Genomic DNA, 11,294 nt, shown 5'->3' on the forward strand with positions numbered 1-11,294 from the left:
TAAAAGAAATTAAATAATCGAGTTGGGTACCACCTGGCTCGGTGGTTCCTTAACACTTAACTATTTTCACCCCGTATCAAATTACCTAACATAGTTATTACAAAGAAATCTTGTCGTCACACCATTCGATTGTTTATTCAAACGTTATTTAGTAGTTTCCAAGTTGATGAATGCAGAGATTATTTAAGTGATGCCTCGATCGTGTTTTGTTGATGGACCGGCTAAGATGCGACCCGGGTCCTATTAATGATGGAGAATTGACAAGATTCGAGGCCATCGAGGGGATGATGCCGAGGCACGTGGCTGCAGGAGGCACTTCTAATTGGGAGATTGGGTGAACGCTTATATTTAGCTCTAGTTCGTCTCGACCAAAACAAAGAACACATCAAAGGCACCGACTTGACCTCCGACCGCAATTCCGGTCTATTTGACCTTGGTTTAAGCCAAAAGAATTTCCGCAAAACTTAAATAACGGTTAGAATTATACAATCGACGAGTTTTTAAAACATTTGGTATTATAATCGAAACGTGCTTCACAGTTGGTGCCAATGAAAAACCAAGAATATAAACCGCATAGCATATAAATTTCACTTAAAATGGATACTTTTGATTGGCCAGAAATATCATTTAAGCAGTAATTTAATAATCGAAAGTAACAAAGAAAAGAACTTTCATTATGATATTTTCCATACAATATCTTTTCATCCGACCATAACCAGACTATATCTCCACACGGCACTATATTTAGTGGTACTACAGTAGCCCAAGTTGAGTGTGGCGAGGGTTCGCCTCTACCATTATGTCAACAAGAGAGAGCTTTGATCTTTACCGGCCTTAGCTCATTCCTTTTCTCCAATGAGAGACGCCACATACTGACAAACCATTGCACGGAGAATGGTGCGGTCAACAGGACTTACTCCTTAGGTGAGCGTAATATTCTTATATAATGATTATTATCATTAATTTTAGATCATCGCGGCGTTGATTAATATTGTATATTGCTTATTATGTATAGTCGTAATTTCTTTTTTTGCAATTGTGCCTTACACTGTTTAAGCGGGAAGGATTTTTTGTTACTTTATCTACTTGATAATCTTTCTTTTATGCAAATAGATATAAGCTTTATTATAATTTATTTATATTGTTTACTCGCTATTATACCGTAAGTTACGAGAAACTTAATGTGGAAGTATGATAAAATATTAGTCTTCAGAGTAATAATTATACAGGAAATTTATGTAAAAATATATCTAATGAATTAAAATGTAGATATATATCAGTAAATAGAAAAAACATGCTTCGTAATTTATTAAAATTATGTTGGATATTATCAGAAAAAACAATGATTAAAAATAAAGTTGTAACATGGCATGGTTTCATAATAAATTAGCATAAGTAAACTATAGAACGAGTATTAAATTAGAAACTTTTCCTGGTTTGTCGGAACGGGAAAGATATTGAGAAGGATTTCGATAAAGGACACCGCCGCGCTTAAAAAAAATAAAAAAAAAGAAACTTTCGCATTCCAAGTATGTCTTTCTACTCTATAACTCGTAAAGCACAGCCCCCCTCTTTCCTTTTGTGGACATTTATTTCCGCCACTCCATCCTTTGAAAGCAAAGGCGCCGTCACGTCCACTGATATTGTACCACGACGGTCTTTGCACGTGTAGAGCTCAACCCTCACACCATTAATGCAGTAGTATAATAACCTTTAATGATATCATACCTTGAAAAACAATCTGACGGTTTCTCTTCTCTTGTAGTCGCCGATTTTCGGAATTTCATTAAGAAAAATTTTTTCCAATTTTTACTTTATTAGCTTTTTTTTCCTCATCTGCTCTCTTTTATATCGTCCACTCGAGATATATCTCGGTTATTTCCCCTCGCTCTCGAGAACACTTAAGAAAAATTCTTGCGATTCTTGTAAACACCGATCTCAGTGATCTCCTCAGAATAGAAATGTCAACGTTCATCTCCAGCTTTCGAAACAATCCTTTTCCGTAAGAAGTACCGATTTGAATTCCTGTAGTCATCTAGGCTATTCCTGCTTTGTTTAGTAAAGTGTCACAACTTAAAAGTAAAGAAAAAAATCGTTCAATTGTCTTTTAACCTCAAACAGCTGGTAGAAATAATGGCGTTTCATCCATCACCGAAACCATCTTTTGTCGGGTGAAAGTAATCCACAAGCTATTCTCTCTTTCTCTCTTATCGCTGCCGCAAAAATTTTTAAAAATAACATCTCTGAATTTCCCATACTTAAAATTTCCTTATAACTTTTTACAAGAAAATGTTAAAAAAAGAATAATAATGTTTCTACTTAATTTGCATAAGTCTTAGATAAGAAAAATGTCTTCCACTCCTTTAAATTTGTCACGTGAACGAAGCTGTGATCTTTCACAATGTGAAATGCCACGTTTAAATACCGTGCGTATTTAGTGCCAGAGATCGTTGCACAAATTAATACACAACGAGCTCTGGCAAGGGAAACAAACGGAAACAACGTTTATTTGTTTTCGTGCCAAATTAAAAATGGACCGAGATTCTTTCGGTTTCTTTTATCCGAAAGAACAATTCACATTATTTTTTTTTCTTTAAGAAAGTTGTAAACTATAATTTGCTATAAATTAGGAAACAGAGAATGGAAATTATCGTTTCGAATTGCGCTATAAACACTGTCAAACATTTCCCCCGTTTTCTTCCTACCGCCGAAGAAGTTTTTTTTTCTTTTTTTTATTTATAAAGAAACGTTAACGAAAAGAATATTCGTTCTTTTTCGTGTCTACGATGACAAGTTTAATTTCCGACGAATGTCATATCCCTGCTTTAGCAGTGAGGCTAACGCTCTTCGCCCTCACTTCAAAGAGTGCCGACAGCGATGATGTCATTACCACGCCTCGGGAGTTCACGGCCCTCGTCGGCCAAATAGTTTGTATATTTTTTTCCAACTTTCCTGTTATTTTTTTCCGGAAAAAAGCGGAATGTATACAATAATGTCTGCTTTGTGGATTAAATCGTAATCCCGACGAAATTCCTAGTGAAATCGAAATCGTGACTTCGTCAACTCTTCGAATCGGTCGTAAACACTATAAAAAACACCGAAACTCATTTGGTACTTAAGGAGATTTTTACTGGGAAACTCTCGAGTACTGGCACGTTAAACGATATAAAGTGTACGATGCCAAGGTACCCTAGTTACGTAGCCACGTGCCCGTCAAAGGAGCCGCCTTCTTTTTCTTTTCTCTCTTACCATTAAGGATTAACGCGATCTGCCTTTTCATACGTCTGTAGACGGCAGAGCACGTCGGTGCACTGGTTCGGTGCTCGGACGTGACGTCACGCACGTATACTCTGCCGACCTCGGGCTACGAAAGGTTGAGTGAACCGGCATGGGTGAGTCGCTCGTCGTTTGATGTTAGCGAAAATACGATGAAAAGACGTTTAAAAATATATCTAGCAGTTATATTAAGTTGATGATAATTGTCGAATCTATAACTACACCAACTTAATATAGGCCTAACGTTTTAGAAAGGGTGCAGCTTTTATAAGTTCGATAATTAATGTTCTTTGCTAAAGGGTTAGTTACATTTCTTGTTGTTGGATATATTTGACACAAGTTTTATTGTTACAATTGCTAAATGTAGCAAGAAATCTCTTCATAAAGTATTTTAGCAACAGAAGTTTCTTGATAAATTGTTAAATTATGAAATAACTTTATATTTTACACTACGAAGTTTAAGCGGACAAATACATCAAACTTAATTTACCGTCTTCTAAAGTTTAAGAATTTTTAACGTAACTTCCCTCCTATTTAATCGAATTTTTAGATTAAAAATGAAAAATCTTAGGAAAAAATCCTTGCTCTATTTTAATCTATATGCGAAATCGTAGCTCCAATACATTAATCTTTTAAATGGATCCTTCTTTTTCTATCCAATTAATTCCTGTTTTTCTGGGTTATACAAGTACTTCAAAGCATTTATCTTCTCTAATTAACTTTTTATGCTTAATAACAGTTATAAAGCGACTCTACTAGGAATATTATATTGTTAGGCAGCGAGGTAATCCTTGAAGAAGAGAAATGAGCAGAGAAAAAATAATATGGAGATACTCGTATCCATTTATATTAAATTAATCTTTCAACTGTAAAAACTATAAGAACCGAATATTTCATTGGAAAAAAAAGGAAGAAAATGAATAAAAAATAATTTATTTTTGAATATATACTTAAAAAAATAACAGCAAAAATTGTTCATTTTTTAGTATTTGTACTTTTTAAAGACGAAAAATAATGTTAGTTTAGGTTCGTGTTTTTCTGATAAGAGGTTTCAAACATTGTGTTCAGGAACAAATCTGCATTTCAGTCGCCTATTTATTTGTATTTCGTTACACCGGTGATACTTTCTAATAATTAAGATTGTATTTTCAATTAAGGATAAAAACAACTGAAAACAACAACAGAAAACGGAAAGTAAGAAAAAGAATCGAACGCAAGTTATTTTATAACAATATATAATGCTTTATAAAATAAATTTAACCATAGGAGTGTGTCCTATTACCTTTATGAAAATAGGCCTATACCGGATTAAGAGAGACAGTGTCTCTGTGCATGGAATTTAAAGTAGGCCCCGCCCATCCCCTTACAATTTTAAATTTTAAAAATAAAATATATCCCTCTTTCTTTGTTTATTTATTCGCTTCTCTCTTTTCCCTTTTTAGGGCTCGCCATTTTGTCCCCGATTACGCGCATTTTGATCCGTCCCCGGCCTAAATAATGTTTTTATAAAGACTTACAGTGACGCTTATTATAAACGTTGTAAAACGTACATACAACGAAACATTGTTTAATTCTCCGTATTAGAATGAAAATACAGTAACTTCGTATCATTAATTAATGGAATAAAATGAGCTATTTTGTTTCGCTTTATGTGTTAATTATAAAGTTAAAAGTATTGTAGGATTTTAAAATACATTCCTCACATTAAGTTGCAGTGGAAAGAAAGCGCTGATGGTGTATTGTTTGGCGAGTTGTTTTTACCGTTTTAGTTATAAATCAAAAGGATATCATTGTCTTTTGATATTTTTACTGCCAGTGATTTAGGAAATCTTCCGTTGTCGAGTGTCATCATGACTATTAGGCTAATAGCCCGGTCAGTACTACACACCGCCGCGTGAAAGACAGCTCGTTAGCAGTTACACGTGTGCCGACGGCTAATTTACTTCGAACCGAGAAAGACTTTCCCGGTAACATTAAGTTGTCCGACAACCCTATCGTTCGAACTACAACGAGTTTCTAACCTATTCCGACAGATAGTACTGTTTTGTTCTGGTCGTATCGATCTAGATTCGTATCGTAACTTCTAAACGTTCCGCTTATCGAACGTGCTGTGGATTTCAATCGAGTCACTTTGCATCCCGCCGAATAAACCGCGACACGAGTTTTAAATCTCTAATCGAATTTTTATAATGGTAAATTATCGGGTAAATATAGGTGGAGGCTCGAGCTTTCTAATTAGGTTGTCTCTCGTCAGAAATGGCTTGTGACGAGAGGCAGACTTTAAAAATGCCTTTAATTAAAGGACCGGTGTACCGCTTATCATTGACTGGTCGCGATCTCATTTGACCGGCCGCCAGTCCGACGTTTGGCGCTACGATCGCCACCAGACTGACTTTTCGCACGTGATTTACTACTACTACTGCGGTGAGGGAAAGCAAATGCAGGTGAGTAGCTAAACGGGTTCCATCGATTTTTATGAAAAATTGTTATCGTCGTCGTCGAAATTATTTTAAAAATTTTCTTAGATCATAAAAACATGGAAATTAATCTAATATATATATATTTTTTTATAGTTTAAAGAATGCCGTTGATCCCGTTCGTCTTTGCGGTGTTGTTCGGAGTGAGTCGAACATCCGTCATCCCTTCTCAATCCGGATCTAATTTGACTCCAGAAAATTTTAAAAGAATTTTGGGACCAGAAGTTCTGTCCAATCTTCAAAACTTAGCTAAATTGGGGAATCCGGAAAACACGTTGGAAGTGATCCATGTCTTGACACAAGCTCTACAAGAATGCGTTTCGCGCGAAACGCCGAGCATGCGTAGAATGTATTTTTCTAACCGGACTGTCGTCTGCAACGATGGATCACCTGCCGGGTGACACATTATTTTATTTTATTTTTTTATAATTAATTTTTAATAATAACTTTCTTTATTATAATTTTATTACTTTTTAATATAAAATATTAATTTTTAATCTATTCGTTTCGTTATATATAAAATATTTAGTTAAAACATCAAATTATAATATTTAGATGGAGCGGGGGTTTTTTTAAACGCAATATTACTCTTATTCTTTCTTCTAAAAAATAAATAACTAATGGTAATTTTTAGACCCACGAAATCTTCCTTTGTTAATGATACTTCCGCTAATAATTTAAGTTTTTCGTGATTTGTTTTAAACTCGTTAGTTTTGATTTTAAGACGCTAATTAGGTGGAAAAGAGTTGGTTTCCGGCGATAATCAGCCACTAATTGTCTATTTGAAGTTTTATCTAACAATGGTGAATGGGGAAAACGATTGTCTTCCAGTTTCCGTTAGAAGATATTTTCATTTGAATCTATCTCTCTCTTTCTCTCAGCAAATCTGTTTAACGCTACCATGTTTTTCAGCTTAGTTCGGTTTGCGCATGGGATGAGGGTCGGGCTGATGGATGCATTGTTCGGTGTCTTTTGTAACTGTCCTGCTTTACCTGTCTTCAATGAGGCAGCCAGGTGGGAAGAACACACAAAGCACCCCCTGGTCGCCATTAATCCATCAAAGAAACCGCTGAGTTTCCCCACAGAGATTTTGAACGCGTGCTTTGCCGCTTTTTCGAATTCGAAAACATAAATTTATACCTATATATTAAAATGCGTCTTTATTATAGATATTATATTCGAAAATCTCACGGAAGTAAAAGGTGGATAGTGTTTTTAGAAGGTAAAATTTCGGTTATTATTTATATAATTTATATATGCTTTTAAACTCGTTTTACATCTTTGGCAGGTGGTTGGTATTGTTTCGATTGGAAAAGTTGCGAGAATCGATGGCAACGAATGAGAAATTTAATGTCATCAAATACCTGGCCAGAAAATAGGAATGGTATATAATATACATAGATATATATGAGAAATATTTCTGCAATTTTTAATATTTAATCTTATTTAAAATTCTCAACTTATCTTTTATCACTTATGTTTATTTTTATAAATTAAAATTATTACTAATTTACATATTACCACAATTTCTAATCTGATTTTAAAAAATTATATAGTACAAATTAAACGTTAGAAAAATGAATTACCGTATTTACTCGATTAAACCCCGGGATTCAAATAAATCTCAGTGAATAAAAGTGCTGTTAAAAATAAACCTCGGGTTGGAAAGCATGGGCAACATGTTGAAGTGCTGCACTTTATATGGTAATGTAATTTAGTAACAGGTAAGGAGTTTAACTAAAGTCGACCTCTTCAAATTGTCTAGAGTCGGACAGCACTTTCTATTCTAAAGTAAACCTTCATTTCTACGAACCTTGCTTTAATTTATATATATTTTTTCATATTATATACTGTTTTCATGTTAATTTAAATGTATAGACCTATACAGCGGCCGTCAGTTAACAAAAATGACGAAAAATTAGCCATATCAATTAACTGAGTTTCGGGCCGATTTATAATTTTATTTTATTTATAATTTATTTAAATAAATAAATATACGTATATAAAATTATAAATATTGTCGAATGTTGAGCATAGGAAAGTCGCAATCGAGTTCATAGGTCGGGAGCTTATCAGCCGAAGAATAATTAAGAAAATTCTGGTTCAATCTTACCATCTCTTTCCAAAAGAGATGGTAAGATTGAACCAGAAAATGATAGTCAAGATCTTGATTCCTACAGCGACATCGAAACCGACACGAACAACAACGTAATAACCGACCCTGAATCGGGTTAACCGTGGAAACAGTAATTATCTCAAATATTATATTTGTAACCTCTAAATTAAGATAATTAAGGTATTTCTGTCAATTTTTATTCACTCGGCTCTTGTTGCAAGGTAATAAACTCGAGGGATACGTTATTTTAAAAATAAACATTTGGAGTTTAATCTTAGAAATACGGTAGTTGTGTGGTTGGTGACATCTTTGTGGAGCAAGGACCATTTTGACCAAGATGAACCATGTAACGAAATAAATTAGATGTTAGCATTATAAATCGAAAAAAGTTTTTTGCGTAATATTGAAGTAATAAGCAAATTAAAATTATATATAAGTTAAATTATAATATATATTAAAAATAACAATAATTTTAATATATATTTAGCTTTATTATATGTATTTATATTAATTACCTTTATTTTTTAGTTGGTGGTATTTTATCTGCCGATCCTGAAGAAAATCCTCATTGGTGGAATGCTAATCACGTGTAATTTTTAAAATTAAAATTATGTTCAAACTTTACGATATGTTTACGAATTTATTAGTTATTAGACTCTTTTTTTTTGTTTAGTTTCGTTCCATATTGCTCCAGTGATTCTTGGAGTGGAGCATCATCAGCCAAAGAAAAAGGTAAAAAAGACGTGATGTATTTTACTAATTAAAGTTAAGTGATAAGCATTAAGCATATATTTACTAATTCATTTTCATTTCATTAAATAGGCGAATTCTCCTTTCTTGGTTCTATAATTGTGGTCGAAGTCATAAAAGAGCTTGTTAAAATGGGATTGTATAATGCCGAACGTTTACTTCTAGCGGGAAGCAGGTGATTTACAAAAAAGTAAACTGTTTAGGTAATTACATAATTAAAACATGTTTAAAATGTGATAATTTTAGTGCTGGTGGTACGGGAGTTTTGGTTAATTTGGACCGCATAGCTGATTTCTTGAACGAACAGGGATCCAGAGTCAAAGTATATGGACTAGCAGATTCAGGATGGTTCCTTGATAATGATCCTTATGAATCTGTCGAGTGCGTTGAAGCTCATACCTGTGCTCCAGTCGAAGCTATTAAACAAGGCATTCGACTTTGGAATGGACAAGTACCGACAAGATGCAAAGCTTTGTATAATCCTACTGACGTCTGGCGTTGTTATTTCGGATATAGGATATATCCGACTCTTAAAGGTTTGTGTAATTAATATAGTTTTTTTTTAACTTTTTCTCCCCGTGGGCACTAAGAGGCCCTTTTTTCCCACCCATTGCCAGTTCGGCCGGACTCATATTGGGGCGACCGGATGGGGAGGGACGGGACCCGACATATCCGGAATGGACCGCCCATGAAAAATTCCTAGGGTTTTCAACTGCCCGTATTCGATCCCGGGTCCCACAAAATGGTAGGGTCACGTCTTAATTGTCTTGGTCATCCGGTCGTACCAATCAATATAGTTTTACAGTAATTTTATACTGTATACAGTAATTTTCGGTTCTTTAAAATTTCAGCTCCTTTATTTGTATTTCAATGGCTTTTTGATGAGGCTCAAATGACTGCCGATAACGTAGGTGCTCCCGTATCCAAAGCGCAATGGGACTACATTCATCATATGGGAAATGAGCTAAGGTCTTCTCTACAGAATGTCACGTAATTTCATATTTTATATTAATCAAAAACGTTTATTAATTCATGCATCAATAATATACATATTTCAATTTTTAGGGCTGTTTTCGCTCCTTCTTGTATATCACATATTGTATTAACAAAAAGGTAATGTTTCCTTAAAGTGTAGATTTATGTGCCCTAGAATTATTTTATAATGATTAACTCTTATAATTTTTATACATTTTAATGCAGAGATTGGCGTTATGTTAAAATAAATAAGAATACGTTACCAGAAGCTATACAATGTTGGGAAATTTTGGAAGAAGAACGAAGTAATAGAGAAAAGAATGAAGATGAAAAAGAAAATGGGTAAATACGTGAATGATGTAAATATTTATTACATTATTTTATGATAATTAAACGAATTTATTTGTTATAAAAATAATGTATCAACAAACATATACATCAATTAAACACACACATATATATATACACGTTTAATTGATTACAAAATGATATTTTAGATGGATATCAATAATAATGTGTGACATTTTCAGTACTTCACAGTTTACTGCGGCAATGCTAGCCGATATGCCTTATACTCAGACTTTACATGTAGAAACCACGTCTTCGACTGAAATAACATCAACTAATAATATAATCAGTCGAGAAGAAAGAAGGAAACTTCGAAGAAAAGAAAGAAAAAGACGAAGACAAAATAAAAACAAAAAAAGGAAAAATAAAAATAGACATTCAGGTATAAGAATATCCATTTTCAATTTATTTTCTTTTTATATAACTGTATTTATTTATATATTATTTTATGTAATTTAATTTTCTTTATATATATTTGAATATATAATACAACTAGTAAATTTATTTTAAAATCAGATTCTAAGAAACGTCAGAAAAGGACGGTTTCCTTCGAAAACAATCATTCAACATTGGCTCTTCATGGCAATCATGAAGCGTGCACTCAGTGGTTTATGGATGAATGTTCGTGGCCGCAATGCAACAGAGACTGTCCCCGTCTTCATAATCCTTTTACAGGAGAAGAAATGGATTTTATAGAATTATTAAAATCGTTTGGGTTAGATATGGGAAGCGTAGCGAATGCTCTTGGCATAGATCTCACCACGCTAAACGAGATGGATCACGATACTCTATTGCAATTATTAACGCAACAAACAAATTAATGACAGCACTTTTCCTATAATACGACAATCAGTTAACAGTTTTGAAAATTGAACTAAATGATATCATAGTTCGAGTTATTTAATTTCTATTTTCGTACCTGACTTGGTATATATGTTAAGCATGTTTATTTCAGGGAGAACTTGTAAATATAATTTGTATACATTAAAAAATCAAGCTAATATTTAAAACTAAAGTTCTTACTATGAGATTTTCAATCAAATTGCGCAACATCTAATCTGTTTTAAATAGTGTAAGACGTTCGACTTTTACTCAGTGAAAATCTAATAGTTTGCAACTATTTTAAGTAATTGTCCCCAACTTTAATGTATGTCTATCATTTATGGCTATCAGATCTAACTAAAAAATATCATGAATGGCTGAACGTAAGTTATAGGCTAAACGTTGCGGGATAATTTCTTCTGACGGACTAAATTTGTAGTTTATATGTATTTATAGGCATAATTTGAATGTATTCGAATTATTTGTAACATATTGCCTTTAATATGTTATTAAAAGTTATATTATTTGAA

At 33.4% G+C, this 11,294-nt stretch overlaps 1 protein-coding gene across 2 annotated transcripts; it reads left to right on the plus strand.

Moving 5' to 3' along the window:
• The first annotated feature begins 849 nt into the window (after positions 1 to 849).
• Positions 850 to 11,294, plus strand: Notum (palmitoleoyl-protein carboxylesterase notum). Of its 2 annotated transcripts, none has more exons than XM_067275891.1 (13): positions 850 to 930; positions 5,857 to 6,150; positions 6,923 to 6,975; positions 7,042 to 7,137; positions 8,398 to 8,458; positions 8,543 to 8,601; positions 8,692 to 8,794; positions 8,866 to 9,155; positions 9,471 to 9,609; positions 9,685 to 9,732; positions 9,820 to 9,936; positions 10,125 to 10,324; positions 10,459 to 11,294. In XM_067275891.1, exons 2-13 carry the CDS (start codon positions 5,858 to 5,860, stop codon positions 10,761 to 10,763), a joined length of 1,764 nt encoding a protein of 587 aa, XP_067131992.1. In that variant the 5' UTR covers positions 850 to 930; position 5,857; the 3' UTR covers positions 10,764 to 11,294. The 2 variants fall into 2 exon arrangements, with proteins under 2 accessions (XP_067131992.1, XP_067131993.1); XM_067275892.1 differs by lacking the exon at positions 850 to 930 and adding an exon at positions 5,710 to 5,720 and having other exon boundaries at positions 5,850 to 6,150.

Source organism: Centruroides vittatus, unplaced genomic scaffold, assembly GCF_030686945.1.
Source record: "Centruroides vittatus isolate TY-2023 unplaced genomic scaffold, ASM3068694v2 contig_651, whole genome shotgun sequence".
Lineage (NCBI taxonomy): Eukaryota > Metazoa > Arthropoda > Arachnida > Scorpiones > Buthidae > Centruroides > Centruroides vittatus.

Excerpts from the sequence above, each read along its gene's own strand:
- Notum (XM_067275891.1), top strand. The coding sequence starts at position 5,858 with ATGCCGTTGATCCCGTTCGTCTTTGCGGTGTTGTTCGGAGTGAGTCGA. Across the intron at positions 7,138-8,397 it reads CTGGCCAGAAAATAGGAATG|TTGGTGGTATTTTATCTGCC; the intron begins GTATATAATATA and ends TTTATTTTTTAG. Across the intron at positions 10,325-10,458 it reads AAATAAAAATAGACATTCAG|ATTCTAAGAAACGTCAGAAA; the intron begins GTATAAGAATAT and ends TTTTAAAATCAG.